Source organism: Puma concolor, chromosome B4 (genome assembly GCF_028749965.1).
Source record: "Puma concolor isolate L17-30 chromosome B4, mPumCon1.1.hap2, whole genome shotgun sequence".
NCBI classification, from domain to species: domain Eukaryota; kingdom Metazoa; phylum Chordata; class Mammalia; order Carnivora; family Felidae; genus Puma; species Puma concolor.
This window is the reverse complement of record NC_141673.1, coordinates 143163813-143180906: the sequence shown is the minus strand read 5'-3', so window position 1 is coordinate 143180906 and position 17094 is coordinate 143163813. Positions and strand designations below refer to the sequence as shown.

At 38.7% G+C, this 17094-nt stretch overlaps 1 protein-coding gene across 12 annotated transcripts in view; it reads left to right on the top strand.

The window, feature by feature from the left end:
- Positions 1-17094, top strand: part of ZMYND11 (zinc finger MYND-type containing 11) — a 135880-nt gene that overhangs the window by 75254 nt on the left and 43532 nt on the right. For 10 of the 12 annotated variants that reach the window (XM_086715084.1, XM_086715090.1, XM_086715089.1 and 7 more), the window contains exon 3: positions 11230-11389. The exons of 1 other annotated variant lie outside the window; for it this stretch is intronic. In XM_086715084.1, the coding sequence (XP_086571210.1) occupies positions 11230-11389 (160 nt within the window). Of the gene's footprint in view, positions 1-11229; positions 11390-17094 lie in introns of those variants that run through there. One more of the 12 variants, XM_086715092.1, reaches the window with a different exon arrangement.

Below are 17094 nucleotides of genomic sequence, written 5' to 3'. Positions count from 1 at the left end.
GGGAGATAGGATTCAAGGGTTATGGTTAAACAGGAATTCTGGAAGGAGGCAGAAAACGTAGCACATTTTGGCTCTCCTTGTCGGGTTTTCCCCAGAGTCACCCTGGAAATCCATGGTGAACAGTTGTCTGGTATTGAGCAGGAGGGCAGACTTCTAGAAGGACCACCTTCCGGATTCTGGCCTTGGACCTGCAAAGCTAACAGAAGCCTGCCTCCTGCGCGTGGGCTGGCTCCTGTGCGACAGGTGCGTGTGAAGCAGGCGAACGGGCTTGGGGGAGACCACCTTCCTCTAGTGAGGTGCTGATCGCTCTAGATGCTTTGTGGTGTTTGTGTTGTGTCCTGGAGAAGTTCCACACCTCTTATGTAGTCAGATGTTGTGGCCCTTCTCTGTTCCCATGGCTTTTATACTCAGAGTGTCCTTTAGCATCGAGAGATCAGATCAGCGTTCACGTAAACTTGTATTTTGTTTTCCGGTCCTGGTGTTCTTAGTGGAGTCTTTTCAGCCCCTGAACACGTGTCTTGGGGCAGCTGTGGCAGGTGTCAGTTAGACAGTGAAATTAGAGGCAGGGCCAACTATATTCAGATTGTCCAGAAGACACTCAAAACAGGTTTGTTATATTTTCATCCAGATGAAGACCTCTAGATTCCAGGATAGTGTGGGGCTGTTCGTGAAGGACGGGACACATGTTCATTATGTCTTTTCCATCAACAGAAGACGTGTCAGATTGGGTCGTATTTATACTGGTGTCATCAGTGTGTCATTTCCCAGTATGTGTATTTCCAACAACATGATACAAGTGGCTCAGGTTGTTCAGATCATTATTGGAAAGGTTAAAGGTAGATAATCACTTTTAGAAAATTACCACTTGTGAGATTTCTTTTGTAAAAATGTTCAATCAGCAGTGGCTGTCTACCACTAACTATATATATATATGTATGTGTATATATATATACATATATGATATATACATATATACACACATATATATGTATATATATGTGTGTATATATGTATATATACATATATATGTGTGTATATATGTATATATACATATATATATGTGTGTGTGTATATATATGTGTGTGTGTGTGTGTGTATATATATATATATATATATATATATATATATATATTTTGTCTTGGAACTTGCAGAATTACCTCGGGGGAGGTGACCCACCGTAGGATTTTGAGCCTGTTGTTTGGATGCACTTGAGGGCTGAGCAGCAGTTGGGAACTCTTTGGGGACAGACTGCAGGAGAGGGGATGGGTAAGATGAGATAAACCTTACTGAGAAACCCCAGAGAAATCAAACATAACATTTAGGAAGTATTAGACCTTTATGTACTATTTCATGATTCATCCTAAGTGAAACTAGAATAGGAAACTAGTTGGCCACCGTCTGTGCATCTCAAACCCAGTCTGCTAGTTTTGTGTCTTTATTTGATGAAGATAAGTCCCTGTGATGGGTCAGCAGTGTGTAAGAAAGTGAGAGGCCTGGCAGGACCTTAGCCTGAGTTATTAACCCAAATGTTTTCACGTGGAGCAAACTTGCCTGAAGACCTGAGAAAAGGAATAATGAGCTGGCACCCTTTGTTGTGTTTAAGGTCCTGCACACAGCAGTCAGTTCTAGACTCGTAACTAACTCATGCAGGCCAGTCTTAGGCTTGTCCATGTCCTTGCGATGGCTTGTCACTTAATCAGCGTCTACAGCTCTCCGACTCCTTCTTCCTTTTTAAGAAGAGGTGAGAATCACTGCTGTTTTAACAGAACAGAGTAAGGAGTTGTTCACGTTTAGGCATTATTTTATGAGCTGTGTTTGTTGACTCTTGCCAACTTACTGGTGATGTCTGTCACAGTAAACGTTAACCAAAGGTCTTGCGTTACTCGCTAAAGTTTTGGATGTGCTGCGTAGACCACACACACAAAAGGAGCCCTTCAGCACAGTGTTGATAGGTATGTAGTTCACCTTTGTCCTACCTGGTATGCTGTTTTGCTAATTCATTGTTTCCTGTTTTGAGTTTTGTTACTCTTAGATTTTGCAATCTTGTATGTGTTTAAAGCTCTCTTTTGTTTCTTCTATCATTTTAGTTCTTACTTGGCCCTTAATAGAATATATAGACACTTTATTCCAGTTCATTCTTATTTTTGCATTACACTTAAAATTTGATTTGTTCAGAATTTATGGTACAGATCTAGTTATTTTTATCCAGATTGCATTTAGTTATTTTATTATCACTTGCTACATATTGTTAAAATTTCCCTTCTTTTGTAATGCTTGCCTCTCATAATGAGATTTTTGTGTACTTGGACCTATTTCTAGGTATTCTGATCTTTTGTTTGAATGTTTCTGTCCAGTGCATTGTTTTTAAATGGTTGGTACTGTCAGCAGTAATAAAATTTTATGCCAACCTGATTATTGTCACTTTCCCAATAAAGTATTTCATAATAATTTCTGTGGGGCAGAGTTAGTCGTTATTCATTTTTCTTCTTAATACATTTTTATGATATCCTTTCTTTCATTTGTGGATGCCTCTTAAGCTCATAAAGTCCTATACTGAGACATCGTGAATTTGGTCCCTCAGAAAAAAAAGCCTGCATAAAGTCTATAGTTTCAAGTGCCAGTGTACTACATTCTACAGTGTTAATTATGACATTAAGAAACGATTACCTGTCGGGGCGCCTGGAGGGCTCAGTTGGTTAAGCGTTCAACTCTTTGATTAAGGCTCAGGTCACGATCTTGTGGTTCACGAATTCGAGCCCCGCATTAGTCTCTGTGGTGACAGTGTGGGGCCTGCTTAGGATTCTCTCACTCTCTCTCAAAATAAGTAAGCTTAAAAAAAAAGGAAAGAAAAAGAAATGTGTACCTGTCAACTGCGCTTACTGTGGGAACCGTTTTGCAATCTATATAAATATTGCATCCTTATCTTGTGTACCTGAAACTATGTTATATGTGAATTATATTTCAATTTAAAAAATAAGTTTTTAAAGGAAAAATTAACAACTTTTGATAACTGTACTTTTTTACTTAAGATGTTAACATTAGGTACAGTTGGGTGAAGGGCATGTGGGGAGTCTACTATTTTTGCAACTCTTCTGCAAGTCTAAAATAAAAGATTTAAAAGGTGACATTGAAATTCTGTTACTCATTTATATATCCGAGAAGCATTTATTGAGTGCCAATTTTATGCAAAGCAGTATCTAAAATAATTTTTCATCTCCTAATTTTCTGACTGCATCTGCAGATAGTTCAGCAAATAGGTCCTAAGGCCTTCACGGGAAGTAAATAGTACCCATCTGAGAAGATTCCAAGGCTAATGTAACAGTCTTACATGTTCCTAGCCTTTAGATGACACTTTTAGATGCGTACTCATCACTTATTCTTTTTTTTTTTTTTTTTTCAACGTTTATTTATTTTTGGGACAGAGAGAGACAGAGCATGAACAGGGGAGGGGCAGAGAGAGAGGGAGACACAGAATCGGAAACAGGCTCCAGGCTCTGAGCCATCAGCCCAGAGCCTGACGCGGGGCTCGAACTCATGGACCGTGAGATCGTGACCTGGCTGAAGTCAGACGCCTAACCGACTGCGCCACCCAGGCGCCCCATCACTTATTCTTTATTCTAAATAACCTAAACCCAGACCTCCCATTGAGAAAACAAAAGCCCTTCCCTCAGAGCTGCGCTATTCCCAGGATGTGCCGATCCTGGGAGGTAGCACTGTTCTGCCTGGATGCGATTCTCATGTTCAACTGCTTCACCCCTGCCTTCTCCTGGTCGTCTTGTCCCTGTGGAAGGGGCTTCCTGAGTCTACCCCATGTCCTTCCTCATGTGCCCTGTGTGTACCCCTCATTCCCCCTGGGCTGGAACAGCTTTCTTTTAGCCCAACACACTGTTGTCACTAAAGGGAAGAAAATCCTTCCTGTGTCTTACTGCACGTTTTGTAGCTGTGTGCATGCTAGTGTGTGGTTACACTCAGCGGATTAAAAAACTTCAAGGAATGATGTGATGCCATTCTTGTTAAAACAGCAAACTGAGACTGGAAAAGAATTTTCTTAATAAGACATAGCTACCTGTATGTATCCTTAGCACGCAATCGTATTTGTAATTGTATTTATTTATATTTGATAAAATACATCTATCAATAACCTTCAGCAAGTGTCATGTTTAATGGTGAACTGTTATAATCTTTGCAAAATCTAAGAGCGGGATACCCGCCATCACAGCCCAGCGGTGTTGTGCTAGAAGTCCTGGTCAGCACGGTAAAAAAAAAAAAAAAAAAAGGCAAGTTTAATAGACTTACTTAAACATCTCAGTAGACTTAAACAGAAATACTTTAATGAGAGTTTAGCAAGGTTCCTCAGTATATACTAGCAGCCATCAGCCAGAAAATAGTATATAAAATAAACTCCCTTTTTCAAAAGAAACAAAAAATAGGCAATACCTAGGAAAAATCACAAAAAATATGCAAGAATTTTAGGGAGAAAAATTATAAAACTTTGTTAAAGACACAGAAGATATAAATGAACAGATGTACCAAGTCTGTCAGTATTGTAATGATATTTATTCTCAAATTAATGAAAATTTCAATATTTTTCATGGATCTTGGCAAATTGATTTTAAAATCATTATGGATAAATAAATGTCCAAGAAGAGCCAAGATGAGTTTGAAAAGAAAGGAGGGGGCTGCCCAAGATGGGCAAGCTTGTGTCGGAGGAGGGAACTTCCACGCATTGCTGGAGAGGTGGTAAATGGTAGCTGGCTTTTAAAAGTAACAACAGTCTTCAGATGGACTGATGGACATCTAATAGATGGACAGTCAAGTTCTGAAGAGGGGACCATGGGAAAATGTCTTCATCCGACCCCTGCTTCTGAGCCACTTAGTTCTACTTGAACTTTCTCCACCGTTCCTGGATCTACCTCTGGAGCTCTTGTGCGCGTACAGAGATGATTATATAATGTTTCTGAGAAAGTGGACCGTTTCATACCATGATTTTATTCGCTGATTTCCTTTTTCTTTTTTTTTTTTAAATTGAGGTAAAATTCACAAATAACGTTAGTTTCAGGTACTCACCATAATGATTGAGTACCTGTATATTCAGTATCTGTATAATTGATTCAGTATCTGTATAAATAGTTGACCCCTTAAGGGTCTACCTCTACACAAGTTTTTTTTTTTTTCAGATGGTATATATAGTATTGTAAATGTATTTTCTTTTTCTTCTGATTTTCTTAGAGACATTTTCCTTTTTCTAGCTTATTTGATTATAAGAATGTAATATGTAGCCCATATAACATGTAGAATGTGTGTTAATTGTTTATATTGTTAGGTTTCTGGTCAGCAGTGTGCTGTTAGTAGTTAAATTTTGGGGAGTCAAAAGTTCTGTGTGGATTTTCGACTGTGCAGGGGGTCGATGCCCTTAATTAACCTTGGTGTTGTTTAGGGTCATATGTACTGTGAAATACTCACCACGATAGGTCTATTTAACATTTATCACCTTGCATAGTTAGAAAAAAATGTTTTTCTTGTGATGAGGACTTTCAAGATCTACTCTCTTAGCAACATCCGAATATGCAGTACAGTGTTGTTAACTGCAGTCGCCATGCTGTGTGTGTTCTCCGCCATGACATTTATTTTGTGACTGAGAGTTTGTGACCTTTTGACCCATTTCACCTCCATCCCTATACCCCACCACTGGCAACCACCAATCTGTTCTTCGTATCTGTCAGCTTGGGTAGTGTGTGTGTGTGTGTGTGTGTGTATGTGTGTGTGTGTGTGTGTGTGTGTGTGTGTGTGTGTGTGGTTTTGAGTTGCATTTCCTTGATAATTAGTGGTGTTCAGCATCTTTTGTGTACCTGTTGGCCGTCTTTATTTCTTCTTTGGAAAAGTGTCTATTCAGATGTTTTGTCATTTTTTAATTGGATTGTTACTTTGCTCTTGAGTTGTATTATGTTCTTTATAGATGTTGGATATAACCTCATGCCCAGATTTTTTAAACATAATATATCTTAGAACTTACATTGTCCTAATAACATCGACAACACTGCTTCACTTTTTTAACGATCATATAATAATTTTTGGTATAGCTGTAGTATTACAATTTATCCAGCCCCCTAAGATTTACTTTTAGATTCTTTCTAATCTTGTTGCCAACAATGCTAAAATGAATTTCCTGTCTTGTATATATATTATTTCACACATGTCTGAGTGTATCTATAGGATGCATTTCCAGAAGTGAAACTGTTGGCTCTGAAGGTGTATACGTTTCTATACTTGGTAGACATTTGCCCCACAGTGTAGCGCTCTTTTACATGGCACCTGTGATATACTTCCCATCAGGTCCTGTCTGTCTGCACAGTGTGCCAGACCTATGACAGTCACAGAATGCTGTTTTGTGGTCTTCCTTATTAATTAGGATTTTTTAAAATATATTAAGAATATGTAGAATTTAAGTTTGGTCTTTCAGTCTGTGTGTTCCAAATATGTTTCCCAGGTTAGCATTTGTGATTTTAACTTTGGTTATCATGTTTTTTTCCCTATGTAGAAATTGCTGATTTTATGTAAATTTTTCAATCTTTTCTTTTTTTTTTTTTTTTTTCAACGTTTATTTATTTTTGGGACAGAGAGAGACAGAGCATGAACGGGGGAGGGTCAGAGAGAGAGGGAGAACAGAATCGGAAACAGGCTCCAGGCTCCGAGCCATCAGCCCAGAGCCCGACGCGGGGCTCGAACTCACAGACCGCGAGATCGTGACCTGGCTGAAGTCGGACGCTTAACCGACTGCGCCACCCAGGCGCCCCTCAATCTTTTCTTTAAATCACTCTGGTTTTTGTTTCAGATTAGGCAGGTTTTATTCGCACCATGATTGCTCTCCCGTGTTTTCCTTGTCATAATTTTGTGGTTTTGTTTTCAGTACCTAAATCTGACCTATTCAGAATTTACTTATGGGCACAGACTAAGGCACGGCCCCATCTTTATTCTTTTTCAAGGTAGCAAAGCCCCTTGTCCCAGTGTCCTGTGTTTGTTGATTAATCTTTCCCACACTAATTTGAAATGGCACTTTTATTATAATCAAAATGTGTATTTGGGTCTCTTTCTGGACTTTTATGTTTGTTCCATTGGCCTACTGTTCACACAAAAGTTTAATTACTTTGGCTCAACAGTGTTTTAATACCTTATATTTCCCTGAAAGAATTTTCCTGGGAAGTTATTTTTTAATTCTCTACAGAACTTTAGAATTAACTTGCCTACTTTGCGGTAGCATTTTATTAAATGATCTTGGAGGCAATTTGGATTTTGTGGTCTTCCATTCAGATATCACGCATGTGTTCATCCTCTCATGTTCGTTGCATTTCAGCATTTTCTTCATACAGATCTTGTCTTCTGTTTATCACTCTGTATTATCTTTCTTATTGCTGTTGTAAACAATTGTGGTCTTACTTTAAATTTCTTAACTTTTTTTTTTTTGGTTTATATGAATGCTGCTGTTAATTTTAGTATATTAGTTTGTACTCAAATGAATAATTGATTACATTATTTGGTTATTTAAAATAGTGTGTCAGCTGATTTCCTTAGGTTTTCTAGATATATAATCTGCAAATAATGATTATTTTAAATCTTTACCAACTTTTACACTTTATTTCCTTTTTTTAGGTATGTTGGTTATTACCTTTGGCATAGGGTTAAAGGCATCTTTGAATATTCCTGATCAGGTTAAGGAAGTGTTTACTCATTCCCTTTTGTTCGGGGCTGGATGGTGAATTTTACTAAATGCGCTTTTAACACATATATTTCTCACTTTTGATCTATTAATAGGATGAATCATATTTCTAGATTTCTTTGTAATAAGAAATCTTTGGAGAAGTCCTAGAATTAATCCCTTGTTGTAGTATATTCTTTTGATATTTGAATGTGTTAATATGTTAACATTTATTTTATATTAATAATATTAGACTATATTCACATACTTAATTTAGGATTTTTTTTTTAATTGTTTTTTCAACGTTTATTTATTTTTGGGACAGAGAGAGACAGAGCATGAACGGGGGAGGGGCAGAGAGAGAGGGAGACACAGAATCGGAAACAGGCTCCAGGCTCTGAGCCATCAGCCCAGAGCCCGACGCGGGGCTCGAACTCATGGACCGCGAGATCGTGAGCTGGCTGAAGTCAGACGCTTGACCGACTGCGCCACCCAGGCGCCCCGAGGATTTTTATCTGTTCCTATGGGACACTGGTTTTCTTTTTCTTCGCTATTTTTGTAGGGGTTTGTTACTATTAGTTTGCTAGATTTCTTGCATTCCCTCTTTATTAAAGTACTGGAAAAGTTTATATCATATTGGAGTTATCTGACCATTAAAAGATTGATAGAAGTGCCTTGTGAAAATGTCCCCACCTGGTGTTTTTCTGAGAAAGCTCTTTGCCAACTTCCTCCATTAATTTCTTTTGAAATTGCCCATTTCAAGTATTCTATTTTTTTCTGTGGTCAAGTTTTGGTCATTAATATTTTCCTAGAAAATTATAGTGTTTATCTTCTATTTTGGCACAGAAATAAACAAAGTAGTTGCTTATAATTGTTTTAATTTCTTTGTTACTTATGGTTATGGCTCCGTAGACATGTCTTAGTATGTATGTTTTTCTGATTTGTGTCTTCATTGTTGATTAGGTCAACTAATGATATCTCTATTTTTCTCTTAAGGAAGGGCTCCTGGACTCTTAGTTTTCACGTTTTATCTTTTAGACACTGCTTTAGCTTTTTAGTTATGTGCTTATATTTTTTTTTGCAATTTTTAGATAACCTTTTTGATTGACTTGTTCATGAGCGTTTTCCAGTTCCATTATTATTAATACCTTGTTTACTTTCACTGAAACTAGCAAGTGTCTGCCATCACTTTTGGAATCTGAAATAAGCCTGTTTTTGTGTCCAATTTTATGCTCAACTGTAAAGAATTTTCCTTGGACCTGTTGAAGCTATGTTTGGGTTTCAGAATAAATTTAACTAGATCTGCCTTCCGCCTTGTTAATTAGGTCTTCTGTATGAATACTTAGGTTTGTCCACTAGATGTTTTGTGGATGGAGAGGAGTCACATAATTCTGTATTCCTGTCAATATTTCCTTTATTTCTTACAGTCTGTGCTTTATAACAACCTATGCCCTGTTTGTCTTTTTTTTAAACCTGACTTTTGCCTTGGATTCCAAATCCTGTCCGTTACAGTGTCGATCCTGTTTCATTTGGGTTGCATTTTTATGATGTGCCTGTGCCCGTTCTTGTCCAGTTGTCTGAGTCACTTTAAAAGTGTGTCCTGTAGACTGTGTATTTTTAGTGTTGTAATTCAGTTTGTCTTTTTCGTACTGTGGAGATTAGCCAAACTGTATTTATTTTTTTTTTTTAATTTTTTTTTTCAACGTTTATTTATTTTTGGGACAGAGAGAGACAGAGCATGAACGGGGGAGGGGCAGAGAGAGAGGGAGACACAGAATCAGAAACAGGCTCCAGGCTCTGAGCCATCAGCCCAGAGCTGGACGCGGGGCTCGAACTCACGGACCGCGAGATCGTGACCTGGCTGAAGTCGGACGCTTAACCAACTGCGCCACCCAGGCGCCCCCTAAACTGTATTTATTAAACAGACAAACTTGGTTTTGGTCCTGTCGTCATGTGTGATATATGCTTCCTGTTTCCTTTTGGTGTTTTTGTGCTTCATCACATAATATGTTTTTTAGGAGTTTCTTCAGATCATTTAGAAGGTTTGTATTTTTGTTCTGAGGGTTAGCTTTATGAATTGAGATGGTGTACTTGAGCTCATTTCTGTTGGCTTCTTCCTGTGAACAATGAGGAAATTAAGACACAATCACCTGGGTTCATGTCCCTTCCCCCATAGCACCTGGACTTGACAATTTCTGCACCGACTCTGCACATGGAAATAGGGCTGCGCCTCTGGCAACACAGGCGACACCGTGGGGCTCCTGGGCCTCTCCTGCCGGGTTGGATGTGCTGGGGTATCGCTCTGTTGAGGCCAGCATGCGTTCACCACCATCCCCACCCTCCTGTTTCCTATCCTTGCAGCTAACTGCACTGATAGATGGAGCAGCACCTTGTGAGAGTTGGTGGTCTCGTAAACAGAAAGCCGTGATCTTCTACAGACTGCATGCACATCAGTCCTTTTGCCGGGTTCACTGCTTTGCTTTCTTGAAGTTTATCCTTTGAATTTAGAAGGTTCTTCTATGATACATTCTTGCATTTTCAAAATGATTTGTTGTGAATGCTTTGATACTTAAATGACAGATTAATTTGGTATAAAATTCTTGTGTGCTAGTAAATTTCCTTAAGGACTGTGGGCGCGGCCCCACGTCTTCTCCGTGCCAGGTTCTCTGGAGCATCCACAGATGGCCTGACTTGCCACATAGTATGTTTTTGTGTCTGGATGTCCAGAGGAAGCTCTTTGTCCAGTAGCTTACTGGAGGAGGCTTTTGGGGTTTGAATGGAGGGAAATGGAGAACAGCACAAATCCAACCATATGTGTAACGTTCTATTTCCTTAAAAAACAAGCGATGAAGCAAAGATTCCGTAGTGTTAACATGAGTTCACTATGGTTGGTGATTACAAGGGAACCTAAGTGTTATTCTCTGTGGTCCCAAGTACATTTGAGATATTACATTTCTAGAAATTAAATGAAATGCCATGCGAATGTAAACCAGGGAGTGCCTGTAGGCTTTATTGATTGAATCCAAAGTCTATTTCATTGAAAATCACATTTTTGCTTTATTGATCCCAACATACATTCTTGTTTCTTTATGTCGACAGCCATTCGTGTAATTGTTATATGTTCCTTAGTGTCATTTCCTAAGTTTTGAGTCCAAGTATTCTTTTATATTAAGAAGTCCTGTGACTAGAGATGATAAAATTCTAAATTTAGAATTTGAAGAGTGGGAGTTAGTGGTAATTACTCTAGAAGCCAGAACTACATGAGATGTTTGACTAAAATCTGTTAAGGGATTTATATTGTTGGTTAAAGACTATTTTTGAACAAATATTCCTCTAAATATACAAATAGAATTAAGGTTTAAAATACCATGGTAATTAAAAGACTTAAATATTCAGGACTTTCTTTCTTTCTTCAGTAGGGCCCTTGTAAGTACAAGTTGTAACAAAAGAGAAATCACCTCTATTTTTCTTATTTTTATTATTATTTTTTTTTTAGTACTAAGGGGTTTTTAAATTTGCTTTCCCTCTGTGCTCAGGTATATGTCTCGAGTCCACGGTATGCATCCAAAAGAGACCACCCGTCAGCTGAGCCTGGCTGTGAAAGATGGTCTCATTGTGGAAACCCTAACAGTGGGCTGCAAAGGCTCAAAGGCTGGTATTGAGCAGGAAGGATACTGGTTGCCAGGAGATGAGATTGTAAGTATATTTTATTTGATAAATGTGGAGGTGCTGATTTTAAGCTTTTGAATATCATTTAAATACAACCCGTAGAAATTGATTTTTAGAAGTTTAGTGATATTTCACTTCAGTATTCTTTATTAACCTTAAGGGCATACTTGTGCTGGATGGATAATTTCGTTCTTCTTTAGGAGAAAACTCAGTTCTACAGAGAGCCTGCTTTCTCTGTCTAGGTTACCTTGAATCTGTAAAATGAAGTCCCTTTTAATGTACATGTAATTAACGGTATTCCTATTTTCTTCAGTAGATGCTAGTAAAGAATGTTTCAATGCAGGATAATGTCGATGCCATCTAGACAGAGTGAAAAGGAGGATGGGCTTCCCTGGGAAACTGCTCACTTCAGGCTGGATGATGTCCACGCCGAGAGCCACCTGTCCATAGGGTTTCTGCAGGAACAACGGTGGCCACGTTAGGGTTCCCTTGGCCTGTGTCCTCACTGACCATGACCATAAGCTGGTTTGGTGGCACTCTAATACAAATCAGGAAAGACAGAGTTAAGTTTTCTTTATAGTTTTGCCTAGTTCTTACTTTGACTCCTCTTTGAAGTGAGGACAGTTTAGTCTTCTCTTTCCTTTTACGTTACACTTGGATACTCAGGGGCCCATGGAGAAGTGCATTTTTTTTCTTGTGTAAAAATTGGCTTCCTGTGTAATATTTTTATCTTCCTACCTTTATATGCCTTTGATACTTCTTGATTAGAAAAGTCTTAAGTTTTGCTGAGGAACATCATTTAAAGATGGTAGGCTTCAAATATAATAGATACTAATTTTTTTTAGTTTCTATTAAAAAGGAGTCGAAAGGAGTCGATTTAGTAAGTAGGTGTTTTGAGAGTGTTTATCATGAATTCTCTCATAAAAATGACACAAAACCTTAAAATTTGTTCTCTGTGGAAACATTTCCCAAGAATTGTGAATCGTGTTTCCTTTTCTGGCTCCCGGGTGGATGTATGGGTGCACACGCCCGCCGTCAGGCCCGAGGGGCATGCTTTCTGGGTCAGCTGGTCCATGGGGGCAGCAGTAAGTTTAAACATTAGGGAAGTTGTTCAGTTTCAGTGCTGTGTTTGTCAGTTGAATCTGTGCCTTCAAAGTTTTAGGAAAGAAAATTCACATTTTCCATAAACACAAAATGTGGAAGAAAAAATGTTTAATGTCACTGGTATCATCTGATGTGAGCACTAGAAGTGCTCTTGAAATCTTAAGTCAGAATGTTTCCATCATGGTGATTTTTCTGCTCACTTCCTTTCAGAAAAGTAGAGCTTTGTTGCCAATGAAGAAACTGTGGGGGCCAAGTTGTAATAATTATAGCATGAGGTGATCTAAATCTCCATCAGACATTGATAAATGATACCTTTTTATACATTGAATATAGTCCAGGTAATAGAAAATGTCTACTCCCAACACACTGGGAAGTTTACAGACTTAGTATAGATGGCGATACTGGTAATTTTTGATATTTATGTATAATTAACCGATAGTAAGTGCAACTTAATCTAATCCATAGGATTTTGGTTTGTGGACCGTGTGTACATTTTTCATGCAAATGATTTTACTTCTCCTTACTTCCCGTAAGCTTTCTTCCCCTCCACGTTGGAGGTTCTCTGTTCAGTTTACTTCAACAAGCAGTTAATGAGCTATTATACGTTCACCACTGCATTGGATTCTGTGTTCTTTTTATTTTTACATGTCCTTAGTCTACATATTTATAGCATCATCCTTTTCTTTTTCTTTTTTCATTTTTCAAGATGAAATTTTGTATGTAAATGAAACAACCAGTGTACAGGTTTTATTAATTCTGGTTGGTTCTTACAAACATTTTACGTACTAAGTATGCATGTTATATGTATGCATGTACACAAGTACAACGAGGTGTATAAAATTGTGCCTAGTTTATAGAATAAGCAAATAAAATAAAAATTCGGAGACAGTGTATTGCAGCAGAAAGAGGGTCAGGTCTTACATTGTTAATAGATGGCGTTTCCACCCCATCTCAAACATTTATTTTGTTGTGTGACCTTGAGGAAATTTCTTAACCTCTGATCCTCATTCCTCACCTATAATACGGGCATATTAATATCTATTTCACTTGATTGTGAAAGGATTCAGTGAAATTATCTGTATAAAGCACATAGCTGTGTACTCAAAGCAAATTTTGGCCAGTGAACAAATATATGCTTAAGAAATGCCTACATACAGTTTAACAAAAGCACATACATTTCCTCCTAACCATACAAGCAAAAATTCTCATCAGGGTCTTTTTACTTTTTAACCTGTATCTTTAAACACAAGGAGCTTTGTATAGAACTTTCCCCAAGACCCTGGATTTGTTTGAGGTGGAACCACAGAGTGATGAGATTGTGTATCTTAGACCCATGACTGGGTTAGCACCTGTTCCCTAAGGGAGGTCGTGCTGCCATTTTCATACACTAAGGATACCCTAGAAGGACATGGAGCTGACGTGTGTCACGCAAACATCTCGAACTGTGTGGCCCGTGCATGTGGGCCGCTGTGTCTGGGCCCATTCTGAACCACAGAGCTTGGGAAGTGCACCCAGTCTGCACTACCAGCAGTGCCCTCCCATACGGCACGTCTCTCCCCTAATGAAGCCAGTCTTGGGGAAGGGTCGCCTGTTCTGACTTGCACAGAAGCGCTCTTGTGGCCACCCCGCTAGTCCAGGCATTGGGTCTGGGGCCTCCTTCATACCTCCTCCACCTTGTACATGGTGGAATCCTCTGAACACTTGAGTTCTTAAATGGAAAGATGTAGGTTATTATTAATCCTGTTGACTTTCCGACTCCCTACCAAGAGAAGAAAAAGTCAACTAGATCTATATGGCCTTGGGAAGGAAATGCATTAAGATTTTTTTGTTATTTGTCTTAAACCTTTAATTGGAGGTTAAAATACTCTTTACTCAGGAAGTTCTGTCATTTGAAAATGGGTAGTAAGGCTCTTCTTTTCCTTCTATAACCTCTAAAAGTGTTAGCTGTTCCTCAGAGGTGGGGAAAAGGCAGATTTTCCTTAGTAAGTCCCCAGGGTATATTCCTGGTTAGCACGGAGCTTGGATGGTCTTGTCTTCAGTCCTTTATGGTAGCAAAGACCAGGTAGTTCTCCTGATCTGCTCCTCCGCGTTTGAGCAGAGGGCTTGTTGGTGTCATGTTTTTATTCCACCTTGGCTACCTTTTCTCTTGCTAGTTATTTTTACAAACTGATATAATTGAAAGATATGGATATCATACACATTATTTTTATTAATTCCAGCAATCATGTAATAAATGTCTAATGCTAATAGTATGTCAGGATATAATTATATATAATCTGTTTAAAAGGAAGCCTGTATAAGTCAGGACAGTGGCCTCCATTGTACTGAGGTGCCTTCTGCTAGACTGGAGTGATTTCTGATCCAAACCGGCACGATAGCCCTGTTGAAGTGGTGACTCATTTGGAGAAAGTGATAAAATTGGGTAGAGCTAAGCATCCTAATGGTGATATTTAAGTATGACCATTTGAGAAAGCAGAATAAAAAACCCAATTATTAAAAATGAGGCCATTCTCCATTTTAAATGATTTGCTTAAATATTAGTCCACAAACTAGCAAAAGTATCTGTACCAATCAGTTTTAAAATGACAATCCTGCGAAACCGGGAGACACTCTTGTAAATTTTCTACGGTCCTCTTGTACTTCCAGATTTGTATGTCATTAATACTCATGGGATCCAAGGAAGTCATGTAGAAATGTTTTTCAGAGCTTTCCAAATTATATTAATAAAGGCCAGTAGACCCAAGGCATAGAGTGAAACTTTGTGATATCTGACCATTCAGCATTTTGTTGTATCAAGGCTTTTTGAGTTCTTAAAGAAATACTGCATGTTCTCATAGACTGCTTCATCATCTGCTTGCTCTAGAGAAGTATACACGAATGGTTACATTCCATTTATACTTGATCATGATGGTTATTTCCTTTATTCTCACATCGTGAGAACTGTATTTCTTGAGCAGAATTTCACCATTTGTTCGGCTAAGTTTGGTATTTGGTAGCTCCCTTTGTAATAAAGACAACTTAATTTCTTATGAGGTGAACTTTTAACTCATAAGGTGCTCAGTAAAGATAGAAAGGTCTTATGAAAGTATTGAATGTAGTACAATACGGCAGGTATCCCTGAGTTATGGATCATTTGCAGCTAAATGTATCAAATACATGTTTTGATATTGTGGCAGTTAATACTGTTTATTTCATGCTTCCTGCTTTCTTCACGGCTCCTGGCACAAAGCCATGACTCTGCCCTATTATTTGACAGGTATGTTTGATCTGACACTTGGTTACAAGTGTAGAAGCTGACTTAAAAGTGCCTAGCAATGACATTCTGTATGAAAGTACTCTTTATTCACCTCTCAGATCTGGACTAGGGTCTCATCTCTTCTTTCTTGATTACTGCCACTTGAAAATCCATGTGCTTGTAGGACACTGTCACTTGGAACCCTTCTGCCGTTCAGATGCACCTGTAGGCAGGAGCTCAGGTCTTGGCTGCTTCAGTCTGAGTGCTTCCTTCTCACAGAGTCCGGCCTCTCCTGCTGAAAAGCAGGACCTCGTGCTGGTTTTTAAAGTAGGCCTAGGTGAAAAGATAGAATTCTTTAGTTTTTGCTTTTTCTCATGTATTTAATGTTTTAACACTTTCAAAGGAGCATAATTAGGGGTGCCTGGGTGGCTCAGTCGGTTAAGCATCCAATTCTTGATTTTGGCTCAGGTCACGATCCCATGGTTTGTGGGATTGACCCCCCACATTGGGCTCTGTGCTTATAGTGTGGAGTCTGGGAGCTTGGGATTCTGTCTTCCTCTCTTCCTCTCACTCTCACTCTCGCTCTCTGCCCCTCCCCACTCCTCAAAATAAATAAATAAACTTTTGGGAAAAGAAGCATAATTAATGGAAATACACATTTTGTGGTTTCTTGAAGAGATCACAAGTTATCTTGGGGATGCATGGATTTAGTGTTAATTTATAGAGGAGCAACATAGACACATTTCCCCCATAATCTTTTGCTTCTCCAGATTCAAAGTGGCTAGTCTAAAAGCAGATGTGGTTTGTGTACTTCTCAAAACATGGCTAAGGTCACATCTTTTAGGTAAGACAAGGAGTTATGCATCTGCGTTTATGTCTTCTCCTTCAGAAATCACACCATTATACAGCCATGGCAACAAAGGGTTCTTTTGGTTTGTTCTTGAAAAAATATTAAGGGAGGCCTGCTGAATTTCAACAGCTTGACTGTCCCAGCCCACTTCATAAATACAAGTATTGAAGTAAGAATTTTTTTAAAGGCTAGATCTTTGCATTTTTGTTGTTATAGTTGTCATAAATTAATCAATCCTATGTTTTAAGTTCCCTAAATGCAAAATTTCATGCCCCTTGGATACTGTTGATTTTTTTAAGTGAAATATATTTTATTATATTTATGCTGTGTGCAGAACTACAGTTTCTTTCTTCCAAAGGTCCATTACCTGTCTCAGATACAGAAATATACATAGTCACTGGGGCACCTGGGTGGCTCGGTCAGTGGAGCATCTGCATCTTGATTTTGGCTCTGGTCATGATCCCAGGGTCTTGGGACTGAGGCCTGCATTGGGCTCCATGGTGAGCATGGGGCCTGCTTAAGATTCTCCCTCTCTCCATCTCT